Source organism: Montipora capricornis, chromosome 3 (assembly GCF_036669925.1).
Source record: "Montipora capricornis isolate CH-2021 chromosome 3, ASM3666992v2, whole genome shotgun sequence".
NCBI classification, from domain to species: Eukaryota; Metazoa; Cnidaria; class Anthozoa; order Scleractinia; family Acroporidae; genus Montipora; species Montipora capricornis.
Genome location: NC_090885.1, coordinates 16,801,602 through 16,821,601, shown reverse-complemented (window position 1 = coordinate 16,821,601; position 20,000 = coordinate 16,801,602). Strand labels below are relative to the sequence as shown.

Here is a 20,000-nt window from a genome sequence, read left to right as displayed (position 1 = left end):
GTCCTCGTATGAGCCTGTTACACAGGAAATCCAAACAATGTTGAGGTATTCCACGTGTATTTCTACATTGTCCAGTCCTCTGGCGCATTTCTATAGGAAGAAGAGTAGGAGGAAGAGCAGTCGTCACTCAGATGGCTAGTGCGCGGCTTTCGATGACTTCAACGTCTGTTTCTACTTTCCTCTGATCGGTGTAGCTATAGCTTTAAATATCCGTAAAACGGAGCACTGACAGAGGGAGGGGGTAAAAGGCGCACTGTTGGCTTCCATTGATACCAGTTTGAATTCGTAAGTGAAGGAACTACTGACTGTTAAATAAAGTGACTTTACCTTTACCTTATATGTAACAGGCCCAATTTTATTAGTAGGGCTAACGCTCACATGGTTTATATGAGTAGAAAACTAGCACTTCACACTACCCTCTAATAGTTATGTCTGTTGAAATATAAGTGCTTCACGGCCAACTTTTGCAAAAACGTAACCCTTCCTTGTACGTATAAACTTGCGACTCTATTGTTTTGTTATTGTTTTGCCAGAGTAGCCTATGTGCACTTGGGCGATGGTTAACAAACTTTAGCTGGGAGCCTGTTCTGAATATGCCAACTGCGAAGGATAAAACTGAGGCATTCTACAACAAAGCGATTGATACCCTTATGCCCACTCAGATGGTCAAAGTTTGCTCCTCAGATAAGCCCTGGGTGTCGAGCAGAATGAAGGCGTTGGTCTACAGGAGACAATGGGCGTTTAAGACTCATGGCAAAGACTCAGCCGTGTTTAAGATGTATCGCAAAAGAAACTTAAGTCACTATCGAACAGTTTCAATCTGTATTAAGATTGCAGGATTTTCTCACGCATTCGTATAGCACATGTACAAAGGCGCGTACGAAACCTTGAACACCCTTTAATTTAAATTAAACACCCGAAAACTTACATGGTTGAAATGTTGCGTTTGAAGTGAAGCAATTTGAAATCATCGCAGGCTTTTAAAGTACATTTCACTGAGGAATTTTTTTTTGCTCAAAAGACATAAATGTTTTATTTCTCTGAACATTTATAAACAACTTAACGAAAGGGCAATTCTTTTTTTTTTTAAAAAATAGGCATACCGATGAAAATCAGTAAGTTTCGAGCACCTTTTTCAAAAGTCGAGCATTATTTAAGCACTTCTTTGCCATTTTTGAAGCACCATTTTCCAGTTTGCCAGCCCAATCGGGATAGACCTATCGTCAAATCATTTTTGGGCAAAACTTCGCAAGGCCAAAAAACTGGGAAATACAAGTCACCTTATAGCCTAATTTTTATGGATGGAAAGCTTAACTATCATAGATTTGTGCTATTACAAAAAACACGAGAAATAACGATTTTTCCAAGTGTTGAAAATCGCGATTTTTGGCCAAATGGCAAAAACAAACAAACAATGAAATGTGATGTACCACAGGGTAGTTCCCTTGGTCCTCTTTTATTTTTACTTTATATAAACAACATTTCTACTGCTCTGATAAACTGAACTCTAGGATTTTTGCTGATGACACTAATGTCTTTGTTTCATCACCTCTTCGAGATCTTGAAAAACTAAATAACAGAGAGCTGGCTAAAATTAAAGAATGGTGCGATCTAAACAAGCCCTCTATAAATATTAAGAAAACTAATTACATGATTGTTAAATCCCCTAAAAAGAAATCAGGAAACATAAATGTTAAATTACAGTGAAATACGGACATTTATTATATGGAGAGTCCTTTACTGGGAACTAAACCACTCGTAAATTCCATACACCACTTCATCCGCGATCCGAGTGGCGTATTTTACGTATGTCACCTTTGTGAGTGTCGTGTCTTTCAATGACGTCACGATTCCCGCCTTTTGCTTTTGTTGAATTGGTTTCTCGTGTCGCGTTTGTTGTTTAGAATAAAAGCATGGATAAAATCGGAAATATTCAATATTTAGTCTCCATACAATAAAAAGAACATTACACGTTGGCTCGAAGATATGAATTTTATGTTCTCGTAGCAAGAACAATATCTCACTCGTTCGCCTTACTCACTCCTGAGATTCATATCTTCTCGCCACCGTGTAATACCCTCTATGTAAAAACTAGCGATAAAAAGCTAAACTTCCGACGTTTCAGCGACCTCATGACGCCATTATCAAGGAGTTGGAAATGAACATGCGAGTTCATAACAGTCAACACTAATTTCCATCCCTGAAACTGGCAATGGACATTTCGTAACAATTACACGACGCATTATGCCAGGTTAATATTGACAAGCTTACCACTCTAAAAACAATGAAAACAAGCAGAATGACAGCTTTAGTTCAACAAGAAATAGCGTTTCTAAGCTATGCCGCACTGATCTACAGTATTTAGGTCTAAAAACCCCGTTGAAGAAGGTTAACCTTCAATTGTTTTGCTAGGTACTATGTTTGGGTTATTGACCAAGCGAGAGGTCAAGATGGCTGGATATTGGCCAAGTTCTTTTTTTGCGTGTTTATGGACCGAGACGAAGTCGAGGTCCATAAACACGCAAAAAAAGAACGAGGCCAATATCCAGCCATCTTGACCGAACAAGCTTGGTCAATAAAGGATTTATTATATGACTTAAAACACCAAAACAATGATCTTTGATCTTGCGGGACCAAGCGAGAAATCCCGAGCGGGCAAGATAGCTCCATCTTGCCCACTCGGGTAGCCAATCACAGCGCGCGATTTGGTTCATCTTGCCCGCTCACAGAGCTAGTCATATAATAATATGTCAATACTCTAAAAAGTTCGACTTTCCGGGAGCTTGTCTCGTTGGTCTAGAGGATATCGGAAACTGCAAGGTGAAGGCATCGATCCGGGTTCAACTCTTTGCCTCGCCTATTTTGAATCTTCTCAGCTTGTTTAAAATCTTTGTTTCGTTGAAGTAAATTTGAAGTCTAAAGTACACTGTACGTCGTATAAGTTGAATAAAAAGGGAAATGTCAGTTTGAGGGATGGAAAGAAGTGATGACCGTTCATAGCAGGTACAAAATACTCCAAATTTGCATAAGTGGAGGAGAGCTCGACAAAGACTTTCGCTCGGATTAAATCTGTTTGCACGTTCAGCCGTGGTCGACGTGACTATGGTAGTGGAGAAGTAGACCTTAGACCTTACTCTCGATTTGGGGTGCTCAGTTTAGGAGATGGGTGCCCATCCTGCCCTCAGTTTTAACATGGAGAAAGGATGGAATGCTTCCCTTTTAATACCTTTGTCAACTCAAGAGTTACTGACCAACGTTTGCAATGGTGCGAAATGGTATGAAATGACGTGACTCGGGTAGTCATACCAAAAAATTTCCACAAGCATATGCATGGGCAAAGTCCCACCTCCCCAGGGGTTTAAAATGCACACAATTAATTAAGAGATCAGGCAACTTTTACCCAACACACCCTTTTACCTTCTACAAGTTTTAAGAAATCGCCCATTTCAATGAATTATTTTGCATCGGTCCAGTCCCTCTGTGACAAAATATCACAAAATCAACATGTACAACTTTAAAGTAAAGAACTTTCCATTTGTTTGGTTCCAGGCCCTAGCAAGAGTCCATCACCTAAGAGTTAGATTTACCCATATTGTCCTAGTCCTCATCAACGTCAGAAAAGTGTCTGTTTTTGAACCACGTTTTGTGGGAAAATAAACAAAACACAAATTGGCTAACTCAATGTTGTGCCCGATTCAAACCCTTTAGGAATAAAGCGTTTTGTTCCAGGAATTTCCGTCTCATTTACATGTGAACGCTACATTAAAATTTTTGTAATTTCCAAACATTTATACTTTCCTAGGTTGTTTTTTAGCTTATAGACATTTGCCTCCCGAAACAATTAATTTGCTTATTTAGCTTTGGCCAACCTTACAGAAACACAGAAAATACACATTCCCCGAGACTGTCACTTAATGCTATTGTAAATGGAAAGTTGGTATAGCAAGCTTAAGAGTATACATGTCACCTGAGAAACATACCGCAAAAGCTTGGAGTTATTTTCAAGGGCCAAAATAACAAGACGGCTAGATCCTCAGTTATGGAAACAAACCCCTGATTTCTATCAAGTGATTAACTAATCCTGGAACAGATGCTTACAAAACAAGGCACAAATGTAAGGACTTGAACAGTATCTTAATACAACTGAAATCTCATGGTACTTTAACTATAATTGGCATGATATCTTGTGTCTGACAGCTACTGAGGTATCAATGATTGAATTGTTTTCAATAACTCATATAATCGAAGAAAGGAAAACAACATATCGACGTATCGCAGTCCAAGTAAGTTTTTCACGTTTTGGACATCGTTTCTGAAAAAGAAAAACAAGGGAGAAAGAAACAAGTAGTGGATTAAATGCAAATAACGAATTTCGTTCTGATTGACAAGTAAATAATATAACGATTATCTTAATTCATTCATTTAACTGTTTGTGCTAGAGTTAATAGCAACAATTCCTATTCACTGTTACCTTGACATGTAGACTTGAAGACCTCAATAACTCACTTCACTTGACATAAGCAATCGACAATCACCGATCAGTTTCACAGTCACTCCATCATAACACGGGCTCAAACAGCTAGCTATCTGCTGGAAGCTGAAGTAGCTGACTCGGTGAATGCAGACAATATTTAATTTAGGTATTAGCCAAAGCAGTTCCAGTAAAAATATCCACTCTGGCAACCGTTTTTAAAGCCATTTCTTTGTGAAGAACGTACCTGCTACTTTCGACAACTTCCTGGTTAAAAACATGTACAAAGTACAGCGATTCAGTCATTAAAGTTATATTTAAATAGCACTTGCCATTCTTTTCGTGTTCGAGCTGCCCAAACTCAAAGGTGACATCATCGCCGATTAGCACAAATGGCGCCCAGTATTTTATGGCCGAATAATTCTTTGTCTCCTAAAGAGATTTCATAGCATGGTGAAGAGCTGTACTTGCACTTTTTCTGTCTGCCAAGTGTTGGTAGAAACTCTTCATGAACAAGAAGGTCGCCTCGTCGTCGATTGCCCAGAGTGACACCAGTACAGACCGGGCACCAGCACACAGGAAAGCCCTGGCTATTCCCACAATACCCTCAGATTTTACCTCTCCCTGGCCACTATGACAGCAACTAAGCACAACCAGTCTTGCCTGAAGGTGAACTGCTTGAACATCGCTCAACGATAACATGTAATCTTCCTCTTTGGGGATCTGTGATGTGCGTTCGGGATTTGGGGCCAAAGAAATTTCTCCAGATCCGTCATCCCCATGTGCAGCAATGTGGATTAAGGCAACTGACTTCATTCTTCTCAGCACCTCAGCTTTGGTTGCATTTTTTCCTGTAAGAGGCACGATCTGCAGAAGTTCTCCAATTATATCCACCTCTTTTTTTGCGCATGGCAACTGTTCATACATGGGCTTACTGATACCCCAAGTGACTTCCTTCAAGCACGGATCGCCCACAAGCAGCGCTTCGTTCTTATTTTGGAAGTTGTCAGGTGCACTAGCTATCACTTTTAAAGCGGTCAGCGAGGGGATTGCACGGATCCTGACAGAGCCACTCAATGCAGAAAAAGGAGCCAAGCAAAATGGTCCATCAGGTACAAAGACTAACTCATCTTCCTGGAGCAAGTCTGCGATAGGGCTGACTAAGACATCATACAAGGGCTGTAAACAGTTCACAGGGAAGCTCAAGGAGTGAACTGTTTCCTCAACAGCTTCCCTACTGCACAAGAAGTCATTGCGTTGTCTGTCAAGGGAACGATTCTCGCATTGTACAACAGTTCCCACACCGATCTCTTTAAAAGTACTTTCCATCAGTGATTTGGCACTTCCACTTTCGATTTCCTTTTGTCTAAAATTTATCCCGATATCTTCTCTTAGCAACCAGAAGCTGATCATGTTCCCATCAAGTGCTGTGAAAACAGTTTGTGAAGGTAAATCGTCCATTCCAAATCTTAACTTCATCGTAAGTGCCGAAAAAGAAAAAAAAGCCATTTCAGAGTCAACTGTCAATAGCCAGGGAATAGGAATAACGCTAAAATTAGAAGCCATAAAAAAAATTGTCAGTTTAAGGTCAAAGAAGAGTTGGTCAGCGGATACCTAGTTTGGATGTCCAATATCAAAGATGTATGCTGTGAACTAGCATGATACTGGTCACAATGGCATACATGGAGGGGTGGACGGACGTAGGTACGTACCGACGGTCGATGACGTCATGGCTATAAAACCAAGATTTCTCGCATCGACGGGTTACCATATTTTCTTAACAATGGTGCTCCGCGCGCAAATATACTGGATAATACAATAAGCATTTCAATAGTTTAAAATATTTTACAACCTTTAATTCTTCTAATGTGGTATTCAAGGTTTACAGCTTTGAAGTTAATTTCATTTGATATTAGGTTTCTTTACCCACCAAAGTGGAGGCAACCTTTTGAATTCTAACTTTTAGACTGGAAGCTTAATTGTAAAAGCGACTAACCAGTGAGTGGAGATGACTGACTGAAATTCTATACAGTCCAGTGATTACGTGTAGGATTATAATACAATAAACTTCCTTACAGGTTGAATGAGTGTCGTGTTTCCTTTATCAATACCATTATGTTGTACAACACAGCCTGTTATAGTGGTGAGAGCACTCACCTTCGGCATGACTATGGGACGTAGGGGGTGAGGGGTAGGGGGCACCATAGCTGAAACAACCAAAACGTCTACAAAAATGCTAACCTTAGGCCTAAACATTATCTTAAATCACGAAAAGAAATCTAGACGTTTGCCCAAGGAAAACCTTTGCAGTCGCATATGAAAAGCGGCAGGGATGCTCGTTGTCTCGATTATAGACATTTGCCTCCCAAAACGATTCATTTGATCATTTAGCTTTGGCCAACCTTAGAGAAACACAGAAAATACACATTCCCCGAGACTGTCACTTGATTTTAAATGAACGTTGGTAAACTTGTCACCAGCTTCACGTAAAATGAACACCCGAGAAATATACAGCAAAAGCTTGGAATTATTTTGGAGTTATTTTGAAAACACGACGATGGAAGCAAACCGTTTTGCCAATCCCTAAGTTCTATCAAGTGAGTAACTAATCCTGGTACAGACCCTTACAAAACAAGGCACAAATGCAAGGACTTGAACAGTATTACTCATACAATCGAAGAAAGGAAGAAAGGAAAATGACACATCGACGCATCAGAGTCCAATTGTTTTTCTCACGTTTCTGAAAAAAAGAAACAATAAAGAAAGAAACAAATAGTGGGTTAAATGGCAATGCGGAATTTCGTTCTGATTGGGAAGTATAAATATCTCAATTAACTTAATTCATGAAACCATTTGTGCTTGGTTGACAGCAACAATTCCTATTCAGTGACTGTAAGACCTCAATAGCTAACTTCACTTCACTTCTCGTACGTAACTGGCATTCAGCGATCAGGTATTAGCCAAAGCAGTTCGCGTAAAAATAACTACACTGGCAAACGATTTTAAAACCATTTCTATTTGAAGAACGTACCACCTCCTTTCGACAACTTGCTGATTAAAAACATTTACAGAGTACAGCAATTCAGTCATTAAAGTTATATTCAAATAGCACTTACCATTCTTTTCGTGTTTGTGTTGCCCAAATTCAAAGGTGACGTCATCGCCAATTAGCACAAATGGCGCCCAGTATTTTATGGCAGAATAAGTCTCCCGAAGAGATTTCATAGCATGGTGAAGAGCTGTACTTGCACTTTTCCTACTTGCTAAGTGTTCATAGAAACTTTTCATGAACATCAAGGTCGCCTTGTCATCGATTGCCCAGAGTGACACCAGAACAGATCGGGCACCAGCACACAGGAAAGCCCTGGCTATTCCCACAATACCCTCAGATTTCACCTCTCCCTGGCCACTATGACAGCAACTCAGCACAACCAGTCTTGCCTGAAGGTGAACTGCTTGAACATCGCTCAACGTTAACATGTAATCTTCCTCTTCCGGGATCTGTGATGTGCGTTTGGGATTTGGGGCCAAAGCAATTTCTCCAAATTGGTCATCTCCATGTGCAGCGATGTGGATTAAGGCAACTGACTTCATTCTTTTCAGTACCTCAGCTTTGGTTGCATTTTGACCTATAAGAGGTGTGGTGTGCAGAAGTTTTCCAATCACCTCCACCTCTTTTTTCGCGCATGGCAACTGTTCATACATGGGCTCACTGGTACCCCAAGTGACTTCCTTCAAGCACGGATCGCCCACAAGCAGCGCTTCGTTTTTATTTTGGAAGTTGTCAGGTGCACTAGCTATCACTTTTAAAGCGGTCAGCGAGGGGATTGCACGGATCCTGACAGAGTCACTCAATGCAGAAAAAGGAGCCAAGCAAAATGGTCCATCAGGTACAAAGACTAACTCATCTTCCTGGAGCAAGTCTGCGATAGGGCTGACTAAGACATCATACAAGAGCTGTAAACAGTTCACAGGGAAGCTCAAGGAGTGAACTGTTTCCTCAACAGCTTCCCTACTGCACAGGAAGTCATTGCGTTGTCTGTCAAGGGAACGATTCTCGCATTGTACAACAGTTCCCACACCGATCTCTTTAAAAGTACTTTCCATCAGTGATTTGGCACTTCCATTTTCGATTTCCTTTTGTCTAAAATTTATCCCGATATCATCTCTTAGCAACCAGAAGCTGATCGTGTTCCCTTCAAGTGCTGTGAAAACAGTTTGTGAAGGTAGATCTCTCATAACCAAAGAGATAGTTACCTTCATCATAGGTTTCTCATCAACGCTGTATTGCATCTTTAAAATGTCTGCCAAAGCCTGTGCTCGTCCTTGCTCAGCAGCATACAAAGCTTCATCAACCTCTCCATTCTTCAAGAGTGCTGTCCACAGAGCGGTGTACGCAAACCCCTTTGTGTCACGAAAGCTTATTTTCCATGCATCCTCTGACTGAAGAAGACGCCTAACTTCATCAAAATAATAAACGCTTAGATGATAGTAATTAAGAGCTTTGCTCAAGGAGCCAAAAAATTCATGAACATGACCAATATCATAACATGCGATTGCCAGCCCTATTGGGTCCTCTGTTTCCTGGCAAATACTAAGATCTTGATAGTGGTACTCTATGGCTTGCTTGAAATTACCAAGACTTTGATAAGCGTTGCCGAGATTGCAATAAGCTATTCCTTCTCCGGCCCTGTCCCCTACTTCTTTTGCAATACCAAGATCTTGATGGTGGTACTCTATGGCTTGTTTGAAATTACCAAGACTTTGATAAGCGTTGCCGAGATTGCAATAAGCTCTTCCTTCTCCGGCCCTGTCCCCTACCTCTTTTGCAATACCAAGATCTTGATGGTGGTACTCTATGGCTTGTTTGAAATTACCAAGACTTTGATAAGCGTTGCCGAGACTGCCATGAGCTCTTCCTTCTCCGGCCCTGTCCCCTACCTCTTTTGCAATACTAAGATGTTGATGGTGGTACTTTATGGCTTGCTTGAAATTACCAAGACTTTGATAAGCGTTGCCGAGATTTCCATAGGCCGCTCCTTCTCCGGCCCTGTCCCCTACCTCTTTTGCAATACTAAGATGTTGATGGTGGTACTCTATGGCTTGTTTGAAATTACCAAGACTTTTATAAGCGTTGCCGAGATTGCCATAAGCTCTTCCTTCTCCGGCCCTGTCCCCTACCTCTTTTGCAATACTAAGATGTTGATGGTGGTACTCTATGGCTTGTTTGAAATTACCACGACTTTTATAAGCGTTGCCGAGATTGCCATAAGCTCTTCCTTCTCCGGCCCTGTCCCCTACCTCTTTTGCAATACTAAGATGTTGATGGTGGTACTCTATGGCTTGCTTGAAATTACCAAGACTGTCATAAGCGTTGCCGAGATTTCCATAGGCCGCTCCTTCTCCCGCCCTGTCCCCTACCTCTTTTGCAATACTAAGATCTTGATAGTGGTACTCTATGGCTTGTTTGAAATTACCAAGACTTTGATAAGCGTTGCCGAGATTGCAATAAGCTCTTCCTTCTCCGGCCCTGTCCCCTACCTCTTTTGCAATACTAAGATGTTGATGGTGGTACTCTATGGCTTGTTTGAAATTACCAAGACTGTCATAAGGGTTGCCGAGATTGCCATAAGCTGTTCCTTCTCCGGCCCTGTCCCCTACCTCTTTTGCAATACTAAGACGTTGATGGTGGTACTCTATGGCTTGCTTGAAATTACCAAGACTTTGATAAGCGTTGCCGAGATTTCCATAGGCCGCTCCTTCTCCCGCCCTGTCCCCTACCTCTTTTGCAATACTAAGATCTTGATGGTGGTACTCTATGGCTTGTTTGAAATTACCAAGACTTTGATAAGCGTTGCCGAGATTGCAATAAGCTTTTCCTTCTCCGGCCCTGTCCCCTACCTCTTTTGCAATACTAAGATGTTGACGATGGTACTCTATGGCTTGCTTGAAATTACCAAGACTTTGATAAGCGTTGCCGAGATTGCCATAAGCTCTTCCTTCTCCGGCCCTGTCCCCTACCTCTTTTGCAATACTAAGACGTTGATGGTGGTACTCTATGGCTTGCTTGAAATTACCAAGACTTTGATAAGCGTTGCCGAGATTTCCATAGGCCGCTCCTTCTCCGGCCCTGTCCCCTACCTCTTTTGCAATACTAAGATGTTGATGGTGGTACTCTATGGCTTGCTTGAAATTACCAAGACTTCGATAAGCGTTGCCGAGATTGCCATAAGCTCTTCCTTCTCCGGCCCTGTCCCCTACCTCTTTTGCAATACTAAGACGTTGATGGTGGTACTCTATGGCTTGCTTGAAATTACCAAGACTTTGATAAGCGTTGCCGAGATTTCCATAGGCCGCTCCTTCTCCGGCCCTGTCGCCTACTTCTTTTGCAATACTAAGATCTTGATGGTGGTACTCTATGGCTTGCTTGAAATTACCAAGACTTTTACAAGCGTTGCCGAGATTTCCATAGGCCGCTCCTTCTCCGGCCCTGTCCCCTACCTCTTTTGCAATACTAAGATCTTGATGGTGGTACTTCATGGCTTGTTTGAAATTACCAAGACTGTCATAATCGTTGCCGAGATTGCAATAAGCTCTTCCTTCTCCGGCCCTGTCCCCTACCTCTTTTGTAATACTAAGATGTTGATGGTGGTACTCTATGGCTTGCTTGAAATTACCAAGACTTTGATAAGCGTTGCCGAGATTGCCATAAGCTCTTCCTTCTCCGGCCCTGTCCCCTACCTCTTTTGCAATACTAAGATGTTGATGGTGGTACTCTATGGCTTGCTTGAAATTACCAAGACTTTGATAAGCGTTGCCGAGATTGCCATAAGCTCTTCCTTCTCCGGCCCTGTCCCCTACCTCTTTTGCAATACTAAGATCTTGATGGTGGTACTCTATGGCTTGCTTGAAATTACCAAGACTTTGATAAGCGTTGCCGAGCTTGCAATAAGCTCTTCCTTCTCCGGCCCTGTCCCCTACCTCTTTTGCAATACTAAGATCTTGATGGTGGTACTCTATGGCTTGCTTGAAATTACCAAGACTTTGATAAGCGTTGCCGAGCTTGCAATAAGCTCTTCCTTCTCCGGCCCTGTCCCCTACCTCTTTTGCAATACTAAGATGTTGATGGTGGTACTCTATGGCTTGCTTGAAATTACCAAGACTTTGATAAGCGTTGCCGAGATTGCAATAAGCTCTTCCTTCTCCGGCCCTGTCCCCTACCTCTTTTGTAATACTAAGATCTTGATGGTGGTACTCTATGGCTTGCTTGAAATTACCAAGACTGTCATAAGCGTTGCCGAGATTTCCATAGGCCGCTCCTTCTCCGGCCCTGTCCCCTACCTCTTTTGCAATACTAAGATCTTGATGGTGGTACTCTATGGCTTGTTTGAAATTACCAAGACTTTGATAAGCGTTGCCGAGATTGCAATAAGCTCTTCCTTCTCCGGCCCTGTCCCCTACCTCTTTTGCAATACTAAGACGTTGATGGTGGTACTCTATGGCTTGCTTGAAATTACCAAGACTTATAAAAGCGTTGCCGAGATTTCCATAGGCCGCTCCTTCTCCGGCCCTGAAACCCACTTCCTTAAAAACGGCTAATGCTTCTGTGTAATTTGTTATGGCCTGATTAAAGTCAGCTGTGCCCTGATAGTATCTACCAAGATTGAAATAAGCCAAACCCTTGCCTTTTCTGTCTCCCTCCTTTCCTGCAACGCTAAGTTCTTGCATATGTTGCTTCAAAAGGTCCAACTTTTTATCCACCATTGTTGATAATCAAAACCAGGAAGTTTTTCTCAGAAAATCTGGGGTGCACCTGGAAGATAAATAAACGAAAACAAAATAGGTTTAATGCTCTGAGTACAGGATCCTAAACTGGCACAGCAAGATTATTGAACAGTGAAGGAATAACTATCTTAAGCCAGTATTTCGAAAGAAACATGCCTTTCCTCATCAGGGTTTCCCAAGTAATGATTTCGGCTAATGGAGACAGTTGTTACAGAATAAATACTTGGGCATTTAACAGACTAAAAGCGTTTTGTACAATAATAATCACGGAACATTAAAAGTAGAAATTCTATTACGTAAATGAGGGGAAAACAGCCTATAGAAAAGCGATGGCATCCCATTTCATCTTTCTTATCGAAAGCTAATTAAAAGTTCCTAAGATATGCTTCCCTGGCAGGAAATTTGCTGCCGGTATGTAGCTGACAGCAAAAAAACAGGAGGGGATGCCATGCAAACTCATAATTCTTTATTTAGACATGAAGTCTAAATCTATCCAATGGCGGAATTTATACCCAGAGAGCCCTCCAACTGATTCAGTCACCCGGCCGGACTTATTCAGGAAAAACAAGTGCCTCTATGTTTCAGTCCGTAAAAAACAGCAAAAAGAGGATCTAAATAATTATGTTCAGGGAAAACCGGCCGAATTGTTGCCCATGAAAACCTGCACGTTTCCGATATGACAATTGGAAAACAAACTGTTCAATAATACCCAAGGAAAAATTCGGAAATTTATCTGCCATTTCTGCGGATGATGGCGTGAGCTTTCGTTTGTTCCGTGCTTTGTACTCTCATAAAGCACACTGTTTAAACAATGAGAGTGGGCGTTATATAGAAACTTTATTATAGTATATAATTTTTATAAAATATTATTACATAAATATCATAGTAATAAAAATAATAAGTAAAATAAGAAATATATGCACCCTCACAGCCATACAGCCACCTTGCGCAATTCTTATTTTCTGAATGAAACTCGCACCTAGATTATGAATAAATTTTGCTCTCTCTCTGAACTTTAACGAACAAGAAATCCTTTCCAACCTACAAGACATACACAGTGTGGTGGTCTGCGGGTTTTAGAGAATTATATTGACCACAAGCATGCTAATTCCGTTGTATGTGTCGAAAACACTGATGTATAAACTATCCAGAAACTAGCGCGTGCGTGTCAAGGTGGCTCAAACCAGCTTCAACCATTTTTGAGGGAATGTCTCATTAGACGGACTAACTCTATAACGCTGTTTCACTTAACGGCAATGTTATGGTACCACATGAAACCCTGCCGATAATCGTTAAACAAGATGCACATGTTACTGTGACGTAATAAATTACCATGGCAACAGAAGAACCATCTAAAAACGCCCTTTATTTTGTGTTAAAGCACTTAGTATCTCAAAAACGAACTAAAGTGCCCCCCATTTTTTATTGCTGAAAAGCGATTAGCAGGCTAAGATGAAACTCTTTGCAAAGTTAAAAAAAAATCTAGAGCAGATTCAGAACCACATTAAAATTTCCCAGTTGTGAAGGTGGCTATGAATCTGCTGCAAATAATTTTTTTAAACTTTGCAATGAGTTTTGTCTTAGCGTGCCAATTACTCTCCAGCAATAAAAAATGGGAGTCACCGAGTTCGTTTTTGAGATAATCGGTTTTAACGATAAAATATAGCGTGTTTTTCAGTGGCTATCTTGTTTTCATGGTAACTTCGCCACTGTGCTACAACTTCGGTTATAAATAGTTGAAATTTCGCTAGAACAGCAAGTCAAGCGAAAGTCAAGTTTTTAAAACTGAGCAAAGGTTAATCCGCGCTCCCCTTTCACTGCCATGTGTGTTGCCCATTCATGTGGGCAGGCGCAATGTTTCTTATTACATCTCAATCGGATTCCAAATCGATCACAATGCCGTGGGCATATCGTCGTACCCAAAAATTATATCATCTATCTCAAAAACACCTTTTAAAAGCAATTAATAAGAAAATAATAACCGTTAGTTTCACGGGCAGTGATACAATCTGGCTGCACTGATCAATGTACTCGCTTCAGGGACAACTGGAAAAGTGAGTGATCGCAGTCTCGTACAACGATACATGATTACATGGTCTTACATATCTTGCTTACTCGATTTTCGCAATTGGAGCGATTGCTGAATACCCGTCCACAAAGGAGCATTTACGTTTGCGACGCTAGCCGCAGTACCGAACTGAACGAAAGTGGTTTTTGCGCAGTTTGTGTCAGATAGAGTGAATTCAGTAGAATGGCTGGTGCTGCAGTGCCTTAGTCGACTTACAGTTAAATTGAGCTGAGTAGAGTGGCTAGTGCTGCAGTGTCGCGGTGCTTACCTCATGGATTAACGAACGAGGTATATCCAACAACATGACTGCAGTGTTTTTAGGGTCCATTTCTTGTGGCCGGGTTTTGACATAAAGTCTGTAATAGGTTGATTTCACAAAGAGATTTTCTGCTCAATCTAATTTAAGTGATTTAATTTAAAGCTCACCCGCATGTGTGAGCAAAAGCCCAGCCTCTGTATCCAGAGAAGAATCCAACACTTTATAACTTCTCATGTGTGCCTTGATGTCCTTATCAAATTTTGCTATTATTACGCATTGAACGTTTGCTGGATTGTCAGAACTTGGGCCACAAATTCCCCCAACAAACTCAGAATAGAACCGCATGCAGTCATAATGGTCTGTGTGCTTTGTCCTTATCTCTTGCGTGACAGCTCTGACGACACAATCACGGCACAACTCACGAAAGTCATGAAGCGTTCGACTGGTTCAATGGTTGTTTGAGGGCTTCAAGGAAAATCCAAGAAGCGTATGCTTACATAAAGGGGGATACCTTTCTTTGTTTGTTTTGCAGGTATGTTCACAAAGTGAATTAAGGAAACTTGTTTGCGTAAAAATATGGAATGGAATGAATCTTGCTGGTATGCAAATTTTTAGGTCAGTTATTTTAATTACCGGATATGTCACTCTTAAACCAGAAAATTCCATTGTAGAACCAGACATATGTAGACGCTATGTAAAGTTTATCATATAACTATGTTGAGCTATATAAAGGCTATTTACTGCTCCTTACTTGCTATGTAATAACTATGTAACTTGCTACATTACATAGTTAAGTCTGTGTAAAGCATATGCCATTACTATTGCAATACCATTTAAAGGTCACATAGCTCTCTGAAATAGCTTATGAATGTGAATGTGATATCTTTCGAGTTAATACATTTACTTAGCTTACGCAATGTCCTTTAAAGGCTCCAAACTTTGAACATAAAAGCACTCTGTACATGGAGAAATGAAAAAGAAAGCTTTTATTCCGATGTATTCAATAGGTTGTGAGAAAAACCAATCAACGGATTACCTTGTTTGATGCTCTCTGAGTCTCATAATCGGCCTTATTCCAAAAGGAACATGATGCATTACTCTCGAAAATTACACACTCCAAGTCAGCACTTAATCCTTTCAATGAACTCCAGTATCTTTCGAATCTTGCTCCGTAGAAAGATTGTCATCCTCCGCCATCTTGGATAACACGTGAGAGACAGGATCGGGAACTAGTGCGTCCTTTTCGTTTTGGTCAGCAGTCAGCAGCATGGCGCTTATACATAGGGCGTCCATAGGGCGGTGAAACGGGCATTCCGCTCTTGGTCCAATGTGTGATGCGGAGAAGGACTGGCACGAGCGCTCCTTCCGCGTTTCCGGTGCAATTAATGGCTGCCAAAAATATCCTCTTGACGAACCAGAAATCAAGTTTTCTTTCTTTATTTTTGGGCCACCATTAGTGTATTATTTAAAGGCCTTTTTGACCCAAAACTCAATACTATTTTATCTGTCAAGTATTTTCGTCAGAAGCTGCTCAAATTTGACTGAAGTAAGACAGTGTCGAATGCAGGTATGTCCCGCTTACCGTGACCAAGGGTAACCGGTCGTTTCGCCAACGTGTCAGCTCGCCAACGTATGAAGTCTATTTGCCAACGTCTAATAATGTCAGTTCGCCAACGCTTATATGTCAGTCCAATAGATCTGAATTTTATTTACAAATTACCAAAAGAAGATAATGTGACCTTTGATCCTAGATGAATTGTTTGATTCGGCTTGAAAATGTTCGTTTCACTCTCCCCAATCTCTCTCTCTCCCTCTCTGTCTCTCACGCCATCCACGGCTTTATTTGTGAACATAAACCGGCTGTAAAACCTTTTTATTAAACATTTGCGTAGTTAAAGAGCCATCGAGTTTAAATATGTTTGTTTGATTACGCGCTTAGAAACGTTCACTTGTTTCCTGCAAATTTCGCCTACGTGTTTGTTCTACTCTCGCAGAGGGTTTTTGCATTGTTTGAAACACTGATTAAATATTTGCGGCAAAACTTTTTCCTTCCCCCACTCAACTATTAAATGTTCCCCCTACAGCCTGCTTCTCTAACGGTCTCTTTTCTCTCTGTTACGGGAAGAATTAGAAACGCGATAAAAACAATGTGAGCTCATTAACTTCACTTGTGCGGCATGTTGCAAAGGATGTGAGAACTTTTTCAACTGGAATAGGATATTGTTTAAACGTTTAATGATATGTAACTACAAGAAAGAACAGATAACACCAACAATATCTGCCAATCAAATTCCTGCGATTTTGATCCGGCTTAATCAGGCATTGCTGTATAAAAGGGCTGTGATTTTCTGTTCAATTCAACCCACTCATCTTATCGAAGTATTTTCGCTGATCAAATATGTTTACAAGAGTCACTCGAGATGGAAAGCTATTATTGTATCTATTGCAATGAGGAAGTAACAGCGAGACTGGAAGTGCTCCTCTGCGATGGCTGCGACAAATGACAACATCGACGTTGCAACATGGAAATTTCGAGACAGCAGTATAGAGATGCTGTTAAGACCGGATTAGAGGTGGTTTGCCGATGCCTATATTGCAGTGAGATCACTGATCCAATTGGGGAGAGTAGCAGAATCGAGGAAGAGATGGATGCCTTTGACATTCCGCCATCTTTTGGTATGCTTGTTTTTTCACAATACTAAAACGACAATAGGTGATGGAATGTTCTTAAACAAAGAGCTTTCCGTGAATGGAATTAGTCTGCGTGGAATCTGTGTGTTGAGACTAGAATTGCTGCTTGATGAAAAGCATCTCATAGAGGAGACAATCAAATTTTCCTTCCTTTTTTTTAGGTCATGTTAGATGAACTGACTGCTGCACCTTATCCAGCCCTCCCTAAGCCTGCGCATGTGGCTAGAGCTGCCAAACGACTCTGGCAGAAACTCAGACCCAAGCAACCGAAAGATCTGGACTTCGAACTGGTCGAGGAATGTCTCCCTCCCGGTTTCTTCCAAGCCGACCTGACAGTTAAGCACAAAGGCATCTGATCTTCGCCACACAGGAGCAGCTAAATACCCTGGCCAAGGCTAAATCCTGGTACATGGACGGAACCTTCAAGCTTGTGCGACACCCATTCAAGCAGCTACTGACGGTGAATGCTTTCATCCGATCCGGGGAATATGCAAAGCAAGTCCCACTTGGGTTTGTCCTGATGGCCAACAAGAAAGAAAAAGACTACAAGAAGGTATTAATCACTGTTTAGTCATAAATTAATAAAACTGAGAAAACATTATGCAGTCTATTGAGCATCAAAGTAAAGATAAAGACAACGCAATATTTGGAATCGAACTGGGAAAACAGTTTCCAAGTATTATAGTAAGGAATCGAACTCGAAAACGTTATGCATATGCAGCTTCCAAGTATTAGTATTTAACTATCTAAACCTCTTTCTACTAATCAATATCCTAGCATTTGTGTCCGATGAAATACTGAAGCAGTATCAAAACAGGCGAGGCTATTCGACAGCTGGGAGAAGTACGAAAGGAAAGACAAGACCGCCGCACAGTTGCTGAAAACGTGCTCACATCTCAACGGCCCCACTCGTGGAAACTGAAGAAGTCAGTAAAAATCACAACCAAAAAACGGCTCCTTTACGAGCCACCAAGTTTGCAAAAGAATATGACCAGCAATAAACTATCAATAAAGAAAACTAATAAAATTTGAGGGGGGACTGGGGCGCATTGAAAGGTTCAATAACAAATATGGCGGTTCACATCAACAATCCCTCTCATGAAGTGAATTGCAAGTTATCTAATTGACAATTATTTTCAACGAAAAAGGTGTTTTTGGACGTTGGCGAACCGACTTCATACGGTGGCAAAACGACCGGTATTCTGACCAAGCCATGTTCCGCTGCTTCTTTTAGGAGTACTCCACATAACTCCACTCTAAATTTTACATATGTTTAAGATCGATAGCTTTTACATAACATAGTAAAAAACCGAGGTGGATATATTTGGATATAGCAGCGTTTCAGAACTTCAAACTTGCTCACTTAAAATTGCTCGCGACGAATCGGATTCCCCGCCGCAGTCAATTTTACCAACAACATTTTAAAACTATTTGAAAGATTTCACCCGCTTGGGAAAATCAACAAACAACAAATACGGTTTAATCAGGGCGCTTGTAATTCCATCTTGATAATTTAAATATAATATGAGTAAAGCTTGCTAATACTCTGTCCGAAAACGTTTGCAAAGACATGGCTTTGCATGAAAACACCACAGAAAAGATACAAGAACTTATGAAAATGTGAAATGCTTTGGAATGTCTTCAAAGATAACAGTCCACTGCAGTCAATAACAGATCAACGTGTTACCAACTTAAACCAACTACTTAATTACTTTAAAGCCTGGAAACAAACATTCCACAGAAGGACAGATGTGTAAGAACACTTCATAACATGGCAAACAATGTTTGATCTCGAGGTAATATATAGACTAAACTTAAAATGGATCACAGCTAAACAATGCAAAACTGATAAGTTATTGTAAATACCATGTCCTTGCCCCCTTAGGTATGACTATTCAAAAAAGCCATACTATTCCATGGCAACTCCTTCATATTTTGTACCATCTGAGGACAAAGCAATGATTCCAGTTCCTTGTAGAATATCCTCCCCTGAAGAAAAGCAATTTGTAGCCTATCACTACTGCTACGTTTTAAGACTCCCCATCGTCTCCCAAACCCCATATTGTTTTCTGTGCCTTTGTGCAGTTTGGCCCCAACAAATAAGCTAACCTGTGGCTGATCAATATGATCACATTTTGTTCCACTGTGTGAAACACAAATAAAATAATTAAGAGCATGAGCCCTGGAACATACCTTAAAAAATAACAATGACTGTATTTATTGTTTGGCTTGACTAGCAACACCACACAGAGAACTTAAAAAATATAGCATAACTATTTCACACTCAAGGATCACAGGCATCTATTTTTGGGGGTCTGAGGGCTTATTTAAAGAAAAGAAAAAAAAATGTGTCCGATCTAGCCCTTTTACTCAATCAAATAGTACATATCAATACAGTAACTCTCTGTTTCATATTGTTTTCAAGGTGTCAGTAAAAGGCCTTAAAGGACTTCTACATCTGCATCTAGTGAGTACATATTCCAGCACTCGGCAAGGTCCTATTTTGACTTGTGGCTGTTTCTGCTTAGGTGGCCTCATACACCACGAGCCTTTTTGGAGATATCACTGCCAAGCCGGCCACGTCTCCTGAATAATTTTTATGGTCAAATATTTGTTAATCCCTCCTACGTGATTCAGTTTTTCATACATCTATCTGGCTGTTTCTGTGATTAAAGTTTTTAATTTCACACAGAATTTGTTTCATTTGTTAGCCTTATTTTGGGGTT

General features: G+C 40.8%; 2 protein-coding genes and 1 pseudogene across 11 annotated transcripts in view; 1 reads left to right on the top strand and 2 right to left on the bottom strand.

Moving 5' to 3' along the window:
• Positions 1-20,000, top strand: part of LOC138042429 (uncharacterized) — a 180,894-nt gene that overhangs the window by 97,235 nt on the left and 63,659 nt on the right. The gene's annotated exons all lie outside the window — the stretch shown is intronic.
• On the bottom strand, positions 4,799-5,950 carry LOC138041723 (tetratricopeptide repeat protein 28-like; annotated as a pseudogene).
• Positions 5,933-20,000, bottom strand: part of LOC138042418 (tetratricopeptide repeat protein 28-like) — a 63,000-nt gene continuing 48,932 nt past the window's right edge. For 9 of the 10 annotated variants that reach the window (XM_068888301.1, XM_068888302.1, XM_068888299.1 and 6 more), the window contains 2 exons: positions 7,588-12,284; positions 5,933-7,211 (listed from right to left, as the gene is read on the bottom strand). In XM_068888301.1, coding sequence (XP_068744402.1) covers positions 7,204-7,211; positions 7,588-12,235 — 4,656 coding nt within the window. In that variant the 5' untranslated portion in view covers positions 12,236-12,284 and the 3' untranslated portion in view covers positions 5,933-7,203. Of the gene's footprint in view, positions 7,212-7,587; positions 12,285-15,496; positions 15,540-20,000 lie in introns of all 10 variants that reach the window. The other variant, XM_068888305.1, reaches the window with a different exon arrangement.